The 17,224-nt window shown below is 38.2% G+C and overlaps 1 protein-coding gene across 1 annotated transcript in view; it reads left to right on the top strand.

The window, feature by feature from the left end:
* Positions 1 to 17,224, top strand: part of CALCR (calcitonin receptor) — a 64,870-nt gene that overhangs the window by 30,970 nt on the left and 16,676 nt on the right. The window contains 1 exon segment of the mRNA XM_054505292.2: positions 14,689 to 14,842. Coding sequence (XP_054361267.1) covers positions 14,689 to 14,842 — 154 coding nt within the window.

Consider the following 17,224-nt stretch of genomic DNA (forward strand, 5'->3'; position numbering starts at 1 on the left):
AATCTCTTCTCTAACTCTCCGTATGCAAACAACACAGGGCTGCTCTGTCTAAGCAAAGTTAGTTCAAGAAAGGGCAAGAAAGAACCCTCAAGTAGGACATGTCTTATATGTTATTCATCCTTGAAACTGCTTATTTCCAAAAGAGACACAATCTTGAAATCTGTGTTGTAGCTCACCTTGAAAATACATATTCTGTTATGAATGCGTTCATAGAAGCCCAATTTATTAAGTATCGTTTCCCATCCAGAAGACTCTGAAAGTGAACTGCAGTTGAAACTATAAATTCAGGCATCAAGAAAGGAGAAATTTTCCCTGTTGTAATATATTTAAATTTATAGGGGATAAAAAAGAAGTAGGAAAAGTTTAAGTAGGAAATCCCCATCTTTCCTAAGAGTAAAGTTCTCTACCTCTAAAGAGACAGACAAAATAACATCTCAACACTGAGAATCAGGTCATCAATATATTACTAAGTCACATGCAAAATTATATATTTAAAATTTACTTTAAATGAATTATTTGAAATACTGCATTTTTCTTGAAAAAGTGACATTCCAGAAAACTTAGATTAAGGTTCTCCATAGCCAAGAAGAGTGGAGATAATAAAGAAAAACCCAAGAAAAGGCCAAAAAATAAAAAAAAACCCACAGTAAATTTTTGAAAAAGGGTAGTTATTGGACATTGTCAATTACAAATATCGATTGAAATTACAACTAACAAAAAATATATAACTGAGGCCATAAATTAAAGCATATTTATCAGCATTCCATTTACCTGTGATTCAGGTATGTGTCTCCTTTAAAATATATATATATATATTTTAAGACACTTTTTCTCTTAAGCAAACTAAAGGCAGAGTTGTGGATTATTTTTTCATTTTGACCCAGTTCTTAGGTCACTGAATCAGCAGTTAAGAGGCAAAAAGATTTTCCTTCCCAGTGCCCAAGGGAATATATTAAAAAGAAAGTTATTTCTTGTAAAAGGAGGCTGCATCATCCCAAATGCTGTTGCACTGCTTCTATAAGAGTTTATTTAGTTGGGGGCAAAAGAAAACAATGTTCTCACTCCTCAGTAGGGAATCCCCATGGGTTTGTGGTCCCTTTCCCATCAAAGTAGCTAGTTTCTTCCCTTGGAAGTTTTTTAGATAGGCAGAGTCTCTCCTGTAAAACCAAGGGTAAGAATTTCATTCCTTGATATTCTTTTTTAAAAAGTTAAACTCAAAATAACTCATGGCATAAATAAGGGCTGAATAGAGCCTCAGTTTATTGAGTGATGTGAAAATTGCCCATTGTCATTTGTGTCATTTGAGCATTTCATTTCCATAATATCTAAAATTTCATTTTCTTGTTCTATCTGCTTATTTGATGATCTTCATGTAGAGAGTCAGGAGGCAGAATTAAAAGCATTGTTCTTACTGAATCTAAAGGAAGCTGGCAGCATATTTGTCATTTTCTAGAAAGAAATGTCTCTCTGCACTTTTTCTCTGGGTCTAAAAGGGACAATACAGGCAGATTAGTTTTTACTGGGAACCTGGGCACTTTGCACTTCAAAAGCCAAAATAATCCAGTCACATTTTCTGTAGCCTCTTATATAAGTAAAGTCAAATGAGCCCCAAGTTGTGAAAAACAAATTCTAATTCTAATTTGTTCGGGACAGATGAGCCACCAGACTGTCAGAACTTCATCCTAGTCACAGGAAGATCAGTTTGGAATGGATGCCCAGAACTGAGACATCAGAGATAGATGAAACCCAGGGTTGGAAACTGGGTTTCATCTCATACTCAGCCCAGAGGAGGCTGGTGCAAGGGAGGGCATCTCAGTGTGAGAGACGTGACAGGGACAGCAGAGTTTTTGAGATGAGAGAGATCAATGCAGGTAAAAATATATTGGAATTATCCACTTTAGTAGCTTATGGAAGAAATTAGACTGAGGATGAAAACGTATGATGGATTTGAGGGACAATGCAGAGAGAATGATGGTAAGGAAATATCCTACTCTGTCATTTATGCCATTTCACTTTTCTTATTTGTCAAAACCAATAAATGGTATTTTAACCAAGATCATATGGTGCAGAAAAGTATGGAGGATTTCTTTATTTCCTTTAAAATGTATTATTTATAATTGGCCATTTTCCCATATGGATTTGAGGAATTTTTTCCTAAAATGGCTATAAAACATCAACCCAACCTGTAGTTTCTCTCATCTGGCCAATCTGGGTGGTTCCTCAGCACAGGAAATCAGTGTCTTACAAATGGTACCTTGTGAGATGGTTTATGTAGTGAGGCTTCGTGTCAACATTTGCAGCTAGGCTATCATGAATTTCTTATAGATTTGTGAAACAATCTATATAGATTGTTATCTATATCTATATATCTATATATCTAAAATGAAATTTTAGATATTATGGAAATGAAATGCTCAAATGACACAAATGACAATCTTATAGATTTGTTTTCATTCTCAAAAAGCTTCTACTTGAGATAGAAGGAATTTTGTACTCTCCCTTGGTGGTACATTCTGTTGGTTCATTGCTAGAAAGCCATGGAGCAAGTCAGTCTGATATTTGCTGTGCTTAGCTGGATTGCTCCAAATACTATAGCATTGATCCTACTGATCTTACAGGCTCTCAAATCCTTAGCTCTTATACTTACTTACAGATCATTCTGCAATGTTAAGCAATGTACTTAACCTCACTTTGCTAATGTGTAAAGAGCAGATGATAATAGCACCTTCCTCATAGAGTCGTTTGTGAGGGTTAAATGAACTGATACACTTAAAAATCTTCAAAACACTGGCACATAACAACTCTCAAATGTTAGCTATTATTATTTATATTATAGTTGCTACCATTGTCGTTAGGCCTTAGGCACTTGCCATTTTCCCATGGTGGCACCTGGTTTCATTTCTGCATTAAACAGCACAGATTTGGAAACTTCAGAGCATTTGTAAAACAAACAAACAAACAAAAAACTGCTTAAATCCAAAAGGGACTAAGTGTAAAAACAGAATGCAGAGAATACTCAGAGGTTAGTAAATAGGAAATCACCAAAAGGGCAGTGGTCTGAGAAAATAAAACTAAGTCAATCATGGCTTGAGAACCTCTAGTGCAGAGTGACATAATATCCTCATTATACCATATAGAGAAAGACCCTTGAGCATAGCAAGCTGTTAATTGTATTCCCGTGTTGCATTCCTAACAGGCTTTTTTTCCATCATATGTGTATCCTGCTTTTCTGTTTACTGTGGCTTTGTTTTCAGAACACTTCCAGAGTGCTTCCTTTGCCAATTTGTAGATCATCTTCCAACATTCTTATCTTAGATGGGACTTTTATCTCCAGTGCATTTTTTCCCCCTAAACACACCAAATCCCAACTACCGTTCCATAGATTCAAGCTCATTTTCTCTGAGGCTTTATCAGAAATCAGCTCAGGATTGCATGACAGATTCACATTTAATTGAAAATGTTACATCCTTAAATTCCTCTGGAGAAACACTGCAGTACTTCCTTACAAAGTTATTTAATGCTGACTTTCTGACTGGGGGATTTTTCTCCTTCATTCAGCTAGCTTTAAAGACTGTACAAGTTGACAGTTTTCGAGTTGATATGAGTTCCTTTTGCTCCTTCATTTATCAACTGCACTGGCATCTTGACAAAAAGTACTGTAATTCCTTCTCATGAGGTTTTAGTATACATGTGCATCAAAGTCAGGACTTTCCCCACTGCATTGTGAGTCTACTGGAACATAGATAATTAGGATTATCAGCACTGGAAGGCCAGCGAGTAACCAAAACAGGAATCAGGTACTGAGGAAGTTCCTTCTATACCCTAAACCCATTCAGGGTGGCCCATGGACCAACAGCATCAGGATCCCCAGGTGCTCCCTAGAAATGCAGAATCTCAGGTCCCACGTTAGACCTTCTGAATCATGATCTCTACTACTGGGGCCCAAGAACCTGCCAGTGATTTTGATGCATCCTAAAATTTGAGAAAATCAGCCCCATAGGAAGATAATTACTGTAGACGCCTTTGTTATTTACATTTGAACTGGACATATTTGGAGGGATGCATTTTAAAATGCTTTCAGGAACTCAGACTCCTGTAAGTAAGCCATAGCCACCCCTTTTAGAATTTAATATCAAAAAGTAGATTAGGGGCGCCTTGGTGGTACAAGTTGGTTGAGCATCCAACTCTTGGTTTTGGCTCTGGTCGTGATCTCAGGGTGTGGATCGAACCCCACATAGGGCTCCATGCTCAGCACAGAGTCTGCTTGAGATTCTCTCTCTCTCTCTGCCATCTCCCTTCTAAAATAAATAAATAAATCTTTTTTAAAAAGGAGTAGATTAAAGGGCATTTTCAACCTTGTAAGATGTATGAAGGGATGGAGAGGAAAAGTTGAGCAATATTCCTTTTTAGTTCTCCATGTATCAAAATAACCCTCTCACTTCAATAGAAGAGAGCTGGGGAAATTACCAACCTAATTGGATGTCAGTCTCATTTAATCCATCCTCCCTGATAGACAAACAAAACGTTTGCCCACAAATTCACGGTGTTGTTTACTCCAGTTCCAAATAATTTGGGGAAGATCATGGAGATGCAGCTTCCATTTCCCAAAAGTTTGTGCCCATACAAGACAGAATGATCTGCACATCACATGGATACAGGAGGCAGAACAAGCCAGAGCCATAGTGCTGGCTGGTGCCTTGTTGACATTCATACATATGTTGGCCAGCTTTTCCTGGAACATTCACAGAAGAACAAAAACGTGATTTCCAGGAACTTACCAGACTCCAACAAAATCGACTAGAAGATCAGAATCCTTTTCGTTTTGGCTTTTAGTTGTGATTAACCTACCTCTCTCCCACAAGGATTTTCTTCTCTACATTTTTACTCACTACTCCTCCCCATCTCCTAGTTCTTCTGGATGGTTGCATACCAGTTTTCACCTGTAACCAATCCTGGCGGTCTGTGTGGAAGTGACTAGAATGTGGACAAAGTCCTAATCCGAGCAGTCATTCACAGAAGACTGCATTGCCCCTACAGGCCTGACTGCTTTTTCCAAAGGAAACCCCACATTGACTCTGAAAGTATAAAATACCTCTTCCGTTGTACCTGGGCCCAGTATGGCATGTTTCCCTAAAGAAACCGTAAGAAGCCCTTTCCAGCATTTTCTGATTCACACAACATCCTGAGACACCCGAGAATGACACAAAATACTTCTCTGGAGGAGCACTATCGCAGCTCCCCAAAAGTTCTAAAGAGAAAAGTAATCAAAAATCTCCTGGAAAAAAGTAATAAAAAATCTCCCTTATAGGAAGATAGAGACCTTGAGGATTTAGAAATAAAAACACCCCAGAAAAGAAAATTTACACTCTTGTGACTACAGCAAGGTAAATGCTAATCTGAAAAGCAGACGTATGATAGGCAGGAAAAACCTAGGATGAAAACAAGAAGGTGAAAATCTTCACTGAAACCTGAAATTTGAGGGCATGAGGCACCAGGCCAGATGTAAGTTACCTTTGAAATAAATATATCACATTCCAGAGAAACATTCTCATTTCTCCCTCTAAACTCTGCACATTTGGAATGCAGTTCAGGGGTTGATATGTTGGGGAAACAGATGACATTCCTAACAGCATGAAATAATCAGTCACCTAATAAAGAAATTGATTTAAAGAATATAAAGTTCTGGGGCGCTTGGGTGGCTCAGTTGGTTAAACAGCTGCCTTCAGCTCAGGTCATGATCTCAGGGTCCTGGGATCAAGCCCCACTTTGGGCTCTCTGCTCAGCAGGGAGTCTGCTTCTCCCTCTGACCCTCCCCCCTCTTGTGCTCTCTCTCTCAGATAAATAAAAAATCTTAAAAAAATAATATAAAGTTTTGCTTATAAATTTACAAATTATTTTCCTTAAAATGAAGGCCTAAACAGAGAAGCAGAATTGTGGATTTGTGCACTAGGGGTGTTGGGCATTATTAACATTTGCCTATAAAAATAACATTCTCAGATAATCAAAATTATCCTCCAAAATTCCTTAAATCATCTATCAAGTACAATATACATTCCTGTACAGAAATACTTAGGCACACAAAAGTTTGAGGATACTTTGGGTTATTTTTCTGGGCAACTTTCTCTGCTGGGAATGCTGAGTTCCTTGCTTTCAAATAGCTTCCAGAATGATAAGGGACCACTTACAAAAGGGAGAAAATGGCAGTGATAAATAACATCACTAATTTTTTGCTAAGTCTTTTTGGAAACTTTGTAAAACTGATATTGTTTTGGAAACTTTGTAAAACTGATATTGTTTTGGAAACTTTGTAAAACTGATACTGTTTTAGAAAAGAAAAGCAATAGAAAAGACAAAAAAAGTGAGTCCTTTTGGCTCTAAAAATGTAAAATAATTTACCTTCCTTTGATTATATGTCAAAATACTCAGATACTTCATTCTCCCATAACATGTCTCAAGACAATTCACAACCTCAAATAAGGGAAATAAAACTCTTCTCAGCATCCCTCATCTCATCAAATCTAGTATCTCCCATTTTGTTTTGGTCTTATAACTGGGTTCAATAGTGTTTCTAATGAATGAGAAATAAACACACACTTCCCATCATATTACAGAGAATGGGAACACTTGTAAACTTTTTCATGTAAAACCAAAAGCTAATCATGAAAACCCTTCTCCAATAATAATACTTTAGAATGATCCTGAAATCAAAATTCCTTCTCACAGATCAGGGGCAGACTGATGAAGGGCCCATAAAGTAGGACCTTTTTCAATCATTGGAGAGCATGTTTTCTCTGGATTTTCTGTTTTCTAAAGAAGTGCTATTTGGAATGATGGGGTGGGAAGAAGAGATACTGAGTATATTTGACTCACACAAAAGCTTGTTTTCTTTTAATTGAAATGATAAGGGAAGCAGCAAAAGACATACTTTTAAATAGGTCTCATACAAAGATGGCCATTGGAGAAAAATGTTTCAATTGCATACATAAATAGTACTTCAATAGAGAGCATCCATCTTCCTGTCACATGCCGTTGAATTCAGCTGATAAATAAGTCTTTCATCTCTCCTTTATGAGAAAACAAGTGATTATGGATTTTACATGTAATAAGCTCAAAGGCCTTGAAAAGTTCTGGATGATTTGCATGCAGTGTAAATAATTGAAAAATGTGAACCATTGTGACAGAGTAAAAAGTAGGTATATTATCAAAATTAAACTACCAGGTTTATAGGTGATTATAGTTTTAAATATGTTATTTAACCATTATTTCAAGACTGGGAATGTTTTAAGATAAACTGCAGGGCTCCTGGGTGGCTCAGTTGGTTAAGCGATTGCCTTCAGCTCAGGTCATGATCCCAGAGTCCTGGAATCGAGTCTCACATCGGGCTCCCTGCTCAGCAGGGAGTCTGCTTCTCCCTCTGACCCTAGCCCCTCTTGTGCTCTCTCTTTCTCAAAAAAAAAAAAAAAAAAAAAAAAAAAGATAAATTGCAAATCACGAAGATTGGAAGTGTTTTCAGAAAGAAGAATTTGTATGCTCAGCTTGAAGACTGTTGTGCAAAGAGAAGGAACTGCTTTAGCAGGGCTATAGGGCATAAATGACAGGGAATTGTTGGCCTTCTAAAGGTGCCAAAACTTAGAAGAACATGGCAGAGACTCAGAAGGGCACCCCTGCCGGGGATCCTGCCCAGCACTGTAAGTTTTTTATTGATGTCAATAGCCTGACCCCTTCAGACATTTGTGAGAACCATAGGTCTGTTAGAAAAAAAGGACCCTGGAATTTATTTGTCCAATCTTGATTAAGCAGCTCTTGTTTGGATACTTGAGAAATAATCAAATTAGGTATCAAAATGTTTTCAGTGGACAACATTATAAGCACTACCCAAAGCCATGTTCATTTAGATTTAATTGGCACCTACTGCTCACCTATTGTATAAATATTACTGGGTTTAAATCCCGAGGGTCAAGATAGGAGAAACAGCAGAGACAAAAAGATGATCAGGGAGACACATATTTAACAGCAATTACATGTTCACTCAATGTGTAATCTAAATGTCCATTAAGTAAAATGTAATAAATTAACCTGGTAAATTTAACCAATATAGACCACAAATCTTTCTTATTCACGGTTTTCAAAAATGTCTTTTCCTTCGAGCAAAATATCTAGAGATTGACTTATCGATTCTTCTTCCCTGGCTCAAGAAAATATGACTTTGCACCCTTCCTTCTGTGTTAGGGTGCCAGTTGAAATCCACTGTTCTACAAAGTCAGGCCATATTGTAGGGGGAAAGATTATAGTCCATGTTATAGATTTGGGTTATGGAATGTGTGTATGTTCATGTTTAAATTGTACCTTGACTAATGCACTTTCTAAAAGTCTTGCCATAGATTTCTCAGATCTGAAATCTTAAGGCAGCTGTATTATCCTCGAATGTTGTATAATAAATAATGAAGAAAAAGATGAGAAATTATTTAACAAAGCTAAATGTTCTGTAAATTCAGTAGAAAAATTCATTTCTTATTAACCCTGAACAGCTGACTTAAAACTTCAGGCAAGACTGGTGTCAAGTATTAATTTTTCTGAAAAGCAAAAACAATAAAAAGAATTACCACATTTAAAAAAAAACATTTTTAGAAGCTTTAGGGAAACATAAATAATCATGCTTAGTCACTGGAAATCACTCTGAACTTAGAGCAAACTTTAAACTTTCTACTTTAAAACATGACAAACCTAGCAGCTTTGACTTGACAGAATTAATATGGAAGCCAAACCTATTCACCTGATATTCCATTTTACCAATGAAAGGGAGAAATTGCAAGTATTTTTTGTAACAGAAAAGAGTTTTTGGTCACATACAAAATGTATTATGTGAATGAAGTATGCACTGGCTTGGCCCTTGCCAAAAATTTCCACTGTAGAAAGCTTACCTTTGGCAGCACTTCTCTGGGCCTTCAAGACTCTTAAGTTTCTTGGGAGTACAGTTGGTGTTTGACCACTTTAATCTTCCAGCCTAATGCCTGCATCCAGTATAAGATTAATAAGTATTTGTTATGCCACATTCCACATCTGTGTTTCCTATGGTTCTCCATCCCCATTCCTTTTTAAGTTCTTCAATCCTTCCACTCTAAGGTTTCTATGAATGATAGGATTAAATGTGTAATCCTTTCCAGAGGTATGGCATTTTAATAAGGAAAACAGTCTTAAGCTAAAGAAATGAAATTATGTGGCATTTCAGACATTATGAAGATGGTGGAGTGAGTTCTGGGAGGCAAGATGGTATTCTCTAGCTCCCTTTCAGACCTGGTAACATACCCATAGGGCAAATGGTACCAAGAATGGTTCATTGTAGATTCTTCAATGGCTTAAAGGTAGGATATAGGCTGTGACCTACTGTTGCCTGCATTGCTTCCATAGATCAGTGCTGATTTCCTTTCTACTTCTCATCCCCAAATCCCTCTCTTGTCCCCAGTACAACATAGGAACACCTCAAAATATTGACCACCTGTTCTAAGGTTGGTCTTTTCTAAAAAAACAAAAAATTCCAAAGCAGTTTTCATATGGAGGTACTCTTTACCCCACTGAATTTTTTTTTAAAGATTTATTTATTCAATAAATGGTGCTGGGAAAATTGGACAGCCACATGCAGAAGAATGAAACTCGACCATTCTCTAACACCATTCACAAAGATAAACTCAAAGTGGATGAAAGACCTCAATGTGAGACAGGAATCCATCAAAATCCTAGAGGAGAACATAGCCAGTAACCTCTTTGACATCGCCCACAGCAACTTCTTTCAAGATACATCTCCAAAAGCTAGTGAAACAAAAGCAAAAATGAACTTTTGGGACTTCATCAAGATAAAAAGCTTCTGCACAGCAAAGGAAACAGTCAACAAAACAAAGAGGCAACCCACATAATGGGAGAAGATATTTGCAAATGACACTAGAGATAAAGGGCTGGTATCCAAGATCTATAAAGAACTTCTCAAACTCAACACCCAAAAAACAAATAATCAAGTCAAAAAGTGGGCAGAAGAGATGAACAGACACTTCTCTGAAGAAGACATACAAATGGCTAACAGACACATGAAAAAATGTTCATCATCATTAGCCATCAGGGAAATTCAAATCAAAACCACATTGAGATACCACCTTACACCAGTTAGAATGGCAAAAATGGACAGGGAAAGAAACAACAAATGTTGGAGAGGTTGTGGAGAAAGGGGAACCCTCTTACACTGTTGGTGGGAATGCAAGTTGGTACAGCCACTTTGGAAAACAGTGTGGAGGTTCCTCAAAAATTTAAAAATAGAGCTACCCTATGACCCAGCAATTGCACTACTTGGTATTTACCCCAAAGACACAGATGTAGTGAAAAGAAGGGCCATATGCACCCCAATGTTCATAGCAGCAATGTCCGCAATAGCCAAACTGTGGAAAGAGCCGAGATGCCCTTCAACAGATGAATGGATAAAGAAGACGTGGTCCATATATACAATGGAATATTACTCAACCATCAGAAAGGATGAATACCCAACTTTTACATCAACATGGATGGGACTGGAGGAGATTATGCTAAGTGAAATAAGTCAAGCAGAGAAAGTCAATTATCATATGGTTTCACTTATTTGTGGAACATAAGGAATAGCATGGAGGACACTAGGAGAAGGAAGGGAAAAATGAGGGGGGCGGAATTGGAGGGAGAGATGAACCATGAGGGACTATGGACTCTGAGAAACAAATAGGGTTTTAGAGGGGAGTGGGGAGGGGGGATTGGTTAGCCCGGTGATGGGTATTAAGGAGGGCATGTAGGGAGCACTGGGTGTTATACGAAAACAATGGATCGTGGATCACCACATCAAAAACTAATGATGTATTGTATGGTGACTAACATAATAAAATTTTAAAAAAAGATTTATTTATTTATTTGAGAAAGAGAGAGAATGAGCAGGGGTAGGGGCAGAGGGAGCAAGAGAGAGAATCCCAAGGAGACTCTGAGCTGAGCATGGAGCCTGACGCAGGGCTTGATCCCACGACCCTGAGACCATGACCTGAGCTGAAACCGAGAGTCAGATGCTTAACCAACCGAGCCACCCAGGTACCCCCCATTGAATGGTTCTTAAACACATTGACACACAATATTTTCTATGCTATACAGATAAGAAGAATTTTCTTAAGTGTGGTTGGGAGATATAATTGGAATAAAATCCACAACTGAACATCAACATTCTGTAGAATTTTGAGGTTGACTTAATTTGTTAGACTAAAGAAAATCTTTGCTCTATAATTCCAATTCCATTTTTAATCAAATTACTATAAAAGCTCTTCATGCCATTTGATGGTAAACATAGATTTGTCTAATGAGTGTACCCAATCAAGAAAACTGTAGTATCTCTTCTCTTGATAGTGACATTATTGCTCAACAAATTTTATGTTTTATTGAAACACAAACAGATAATGAAGACACTAAATGGTGTCTTCTGAAGCCAAAGTGGATAGTATTGCTTTTACTTCTTAGGATACATATCATTCACAGTAGAATTATTTCTTTGTTGCCCATATTAGTGAAGAAAATAAAATAGAGCATAATTCACAAATTCCATATATTTTTGGCTTGGAACATTTGTTGTTTTACTTGGGAGTGATCTAGTTATATTTGAATATAGATTATTTCTTGCAACTTGGGAAATAATTATTCTAAACAAAATTACAGTATTATGACTGCTTCCTGGAAGAATAGTCAAAAAGCTATTTAGCTTATTTGATCTCAGAGTTAATATCTTATTACCTCATGCTGCTAAGCAGAAAATCATCCCAGAATGATGGGAAGGACTAACCTTAGGCAAGAGGACCTCTCTGTTGAATACCTGCTTTACTCCATCCTTGAGGGAAGAGTTATAATCAAGTCAGAGATTATATGACTATACCTTATTCATCTTGATATTCACAGAGTTAGTGTAGTTCCTGGCTCCTAATAGGTGCTCCATAAATGTTTGTTGAATGCAACTGAATGACCTTGAATATCTCAGGCACATGATTCTTCATTAGGAACCTACATTAGAAACTCCTAAAATATTTTGAAAATACACAAGGGAGATGAGGTCTGGTTATGTATATTTTGTAAGTGTTCCCCAGGTGATACTGATAAACAACCCTAGTTATGAACCACTGATCAAAGTGGTGACCAATTTTATAAAAATTTTAATAATCATCTTGATCATCTAGATATATCCAATTATGTCCATGATATATTGGGGAAAAAACTAATAGGCTGGTGATTTTCAGAATTTTTGTGAACTTTTGAGCCATTTATCCTCAGAAAATATCTTACCCTGAACCCAAATACAATTGATCCTCATTATTCAAAGATTCCATATTTACAAATTTGCCTACTTGCTAAAATTTATTTGTAAGTCCAAAATCCATATTCTCAGTGCTTTCATGGTCATTCACAGACATGCACAGAGTAGCAAAAACACTGAGTCACCTGATGTACATATTCCCAGCTGAGGCTGAACAAGGCAACACTCTGTCTTCTTATTTCATCTCTCATAGTGTAAATGTCCTTTTCACAGTCTATTTAATGCCATGCTTTTCACATTTTTGTGCTTTTTGTTGGTGATTTAATTGCTTAAAATAGCCCCCAAGCACAATGCCTAAGTGCTGTCATATTCCTAAGCACAAGTAGGCTATGATGTATCTTACAGAAAAAATAGATATGTTAGATAAGTTTCCCTCAGGCAGAAGTTATAGTGTTGTTAGCCATGAGTTCAATGTTAGTAAATCAACAATATATATTAAATAAGTTATCTTTAAACAGAAACAAATAAAAGTTATATATTGATTGGTGGATGAAAATATTTTGACCAGAGGCTTAAAGGAACCTAAACCTGTATTTCCCCTTGGAGCAATGGCTCAGCATTTGCTAATTCAGTTTTTGCAGTAACTTTGTAGAACATAACTACTGTGAATAATGAGAATTGACTGTCTATAAAACATGAAGCCAAACTGCTCTGGATGACAAAGAGCCACATATTTGCACAGGGCTATCATCTTTATCTTCTCCCTATCCCCTCCTCTACAAGTGGCAGACACCTAAGCATCTACACTGGGATTCTTGACCCAGAAGGTATAGGGCTTTGAAATAAGAGTAGTCTTCAAAAATGAATGCGGAGTATCGACTGAATTTCTTACTTCACCTATATGTTTGAGTTCATGTGCACCTAGCAAGTGTTTGCTTAGCAAATGCAAACTAATATAAAATTAAATCAAATAATTCCAGTCAGGAAGGTATTCAGATAGAAAAAAAAATCAGTGCCTTCCTAAGCCAATTATAAATTATTTTGGATTACCTGATGTTTTGAATTATTTGCACTACTGTTCCACTTTGGTCAGAATCAGAAGTTGCTTCTGTCTCTGAAAATGCAATATTTGCCTTCTTGTGGACCCAGCTGGCTTTTCCCTATGTTCTATGAGTCCCGAAAGGACTGAGCACATTGGATTCTCAGTAAATAAATTATTACTGCTATGCATTAAATAGAAATGTGCAGTCCTGAAAAGGTTAGTGCAGCACTGGAAGTCATGTTATGGCTATCATACTTTGTAAAAAAGAAAGCCTGAAATCAGTCAGATTCAAAATGCAATAGGGAGCAACTGGTAAAATAATAATGCAAACAATCATCTCTAATACCTAATGTCTTGAATAGTAGATGTTGTTGTCACTGTTGCTAGACAGAGTTAAGCACAGCTAAATATCCTAGGGTAGTGATCCTCAACCAGGAACATTTTGCTCCCCGGAGTATATTTGGTAATGTCTGGAGACATTTTTGATTTCATGAATGGGCCGGGCTGCTACTGGTGTCTAATGGACAGGGGTCAGGAATACTGCTAAATACCCAACAATGCACAGGACAGCACCCCACAACAACAAAAAAATCATCCAGTCCAAAATATCTGTAGTACTAAGATGAGAAGCCCTATTCTAAAGATGACTATGAAATAATTTAGGGTATTCTGTTATGTAGTTTAAGCAATGATTATTTCTATACAGACAACAATATGTAGCTGATCCGATTCCCCCAGAGATGTGGTTCCTACATCTGCACTGAGTACTAAACAAGGATGCTATTCCTAATCTCTGTGCACCAAACATGTGGATCCTAATATAGAAGCTAAGGCTCCCATAACACTCACATCAGTTGGGTTCAGCATAGCTCCTGGCTCATATATGAGAAATTTATCACTTGGTTCTCTCCTCTCTATTGCTAACGAGACATCACCAACAGATCAATGAACTTTAGGAGCATCATTAACAATTTCTGGGTTATTTGCCTCATTGGCCACAGAAAAAGGGCCATAAAAGTCATGTGAAAAATCCTTGGATGCTCTCAAAAATTATGGGCCTTAGAAATATTGCAGGGAAATCAACCTGTCTAGTCTATATATGTCCCCAGAATGTAACAGGAAAAGAACATTTTGAGGACAAGGCTTCCATTGCCCTAGATGGCTGTTTACCTGTAATACTAATGCTCTATGCACTGTCATTCTGATTTGAGGAGACAGAGGGTGGCACGTGTCCACAGATGCTTGGGGAAACTCCCTCAAAGGCTGAATACAAATACTTTGGCTCGTTTTCACATTACCCTCTGTTCACGGTCAATATCTTCCACTGACTTTCTCCATTTCTTTCTGACAGCTGAGCTGCAAGATTTTGCATTTCTTTCACCAGTACATGATGGCATGCAATTATTTCTGGATGCTCTGTGAAGGAATCTATCTGCACACACTCATCGTGGTGGCCGTGTTCACTGAGGAGCAGCACCTGCGGTGGTATTATCTCTTGGGCTGGGGTATGTATTTTTCCAGCTGAGTTCTGAGCCACCTTCACCTCTGTCTGCATATTTACAGTCTTCTTCTAGTCTTTCTGGTCTCAGAAACAGATCAGGGGCCTAGGTCTTGTGAGGAATGATGGGACACAGGTGGGGGCAGGAGTTCAGTCTCCAAGAGAGCTTGGTAGAAGCCCTTTAACAAGTTCATATGGATTGTGACCAGCATGGGAGTCAGTGCAGAGAAGGAGGGGTGTGATTATGCATTTCTCCAGGAAACAAACCCAGCTACCAGATGGACAAATGTGCCCTGACTGAGAGATCTGATTAGACCCTCCCTTCAGTTTTATTTATCATCCTGTTTGGAACAAAGGAGAGTTTCACATTCTGAATTCTGTATCTCCTCCATCCAGGCACCACTTCCCTTCCTCAGAAACATTCCTTCTTATCAATCCATCAGCAGGACTCCTCCAGTGAAAGGTCAGGAGGTAGAATCCCACCAAACAATAGACATAAATAACCTCCTGGGACTCCAAGTGCAGCCTACCTGACACCACAGTGCATGGCAATGACTTTGAAAAGCCTGTGGTTGGTTGCTTAAACCATGGCTGCTTCTGTACAGATTGACTAAGGTGGGGTGTTGAGGTCGATAAGGCCACTCTAGAATTTCTCCCCTTCCCCCAGGGGTTGCTAAAGTCTAGCTCACTCTGATGGAAGGAAACTAGGTAGGTAGTGAGACAGGGAGAGGCAAAAAGCTCTGGGACAAAAAAAGCATGCTGCCTTACCAAAAAAAAGACACATCCTGTGAACCTCCCATACCAGAGGAGGATCCCGACTGTAGAGCCAAAGGCTTGCCCTTATTCTCCACTGATAGGGTGACTATGGCTCTTGGAGCAGAAGCTGTGGATTACTCTCAATTAAGCCTGCTCTTTAATGCAGCATTTTGCAGAGCCCCTAAAAATATTGATAGGAGAGGAAAGAGTTAATGAGGAGAGAAGATAATCCAGAAGCTTTCTGAAAACATCAACCTTTGTATTTAAACCCCTACTCAACAGGCATTGTCACCAACTGTATGGAAATATGTCTGGGAAGTCATGTAAGTGACCTAAAATCTTTCACAGTCTACACCAGGCCTGGCCCTATGCAATATTTGTTTCCATAACACCCTTCCTAACAGGTATATATGGACTTTAGCAAAACACATGACCCAAAACCAATAGGACAAAAGTATAGTGGTGGGCTAGTGGGGCAGATATTTGGGGTGTGTCATCGATGAACTGATGATGCTTCGTCTCCTTGGTTGCAAGTAACAGAGAATAAGATTTTCTAATTTAAGCAAAAAGAGAGAAATTATCAGAATCTAGAGTAGCTCATGGAAGTCAAGGGCTGAAATGGACCAAGGCTACTACAAGTGTTGTACACTGGGACTAGAAAACCAGGAGCACTCTCCTTCTATCTTTTGTCTCTGTCTTGTGTGTGTTTTGTTTTGTTTTGTTTTTCCTAAGCATCTGTTTTAACCCTTCTCTTTCTCTACAGACCATAGATCATAGGGTCTCTGCTCCCCCAATCCTAATGGTCAATTAAAGCTACCCCAAATTTTCCTGAGCTCACATTTTTCTGTTCCAGGTACATAAAAAGACTAGGTGCTTGTCTTTAAGTCCTAATTCTGAATAGCAGGACAAGAGAATCTGATTGCTCCAGCTGAACTCAGGGGGCCAGCCACTGCTCAATGAATAATGGCCACGGACTTTGAGAGGGAGATTATCACATAGTGCAAACATGTCTGGAGATGGGTGACCCATCCAGAAAAAATGGGAGAGGGGTCTTTGCGAACTGGACAACCCATCTAGAATATACCCCAAACCACCTCACCACTGTTCCCCCACAACCCCCTTATTTTGTTACCTTAACGATCTAGTGAGATTAGAAAGCAGGCTTGTGACTGTCCTACAGTGCTGGGTTCTCTTGCTCTTCCTTGACCTCAAAACAGGTCAGAATACAAAGATCAAAATGGCCTTTTATTATTTTTTCTTTTAGCTGCAGCCTTCCACAAGAGGCTGATCTTACCTTTCCCTGACCTTCTCAGCCTCATATGTACCTTGTCAGAGATTTCTTGTTCTCCAAAACTAATCATACCAGGAATCAATTGAATACAGGTCAATGCCCCCAACAGTAATTCTGATCATCACAATAGTAATGATTGGTGCTGGTCAGATGCCTTCCAACTGAAGACCTGAAAATAACATCCCACCCCTGGCCTGCCACACACACACACACACACACACACACACACCCCATTTCTGTCTGATGTATTTTACTTATTTCCTTTAAAATAAAATCTATGGCATATTTCTTATACTGGTTTTGACTATTCAAAAACATCTATCTGCCATACTCAGAAAATTT

The sequence above is a fragment of the Mirounga angustirostris genome, unplaced genomic scaffold (assembly GCF_029215605.1).
Source record: "Mirounga angustirostris isolate CCGP_5_RB_7025 unplaced genomic scaffold, mMirAng1.0.hap1 SCAF_12, whole genome shotgun sequence".
NCBI classification, from domain to species: Eukaryota; Metazoa; Chordata; class Mammalia; order Carnivora; family Phocidae; genus Mirounga; species Mirounga angustirostris.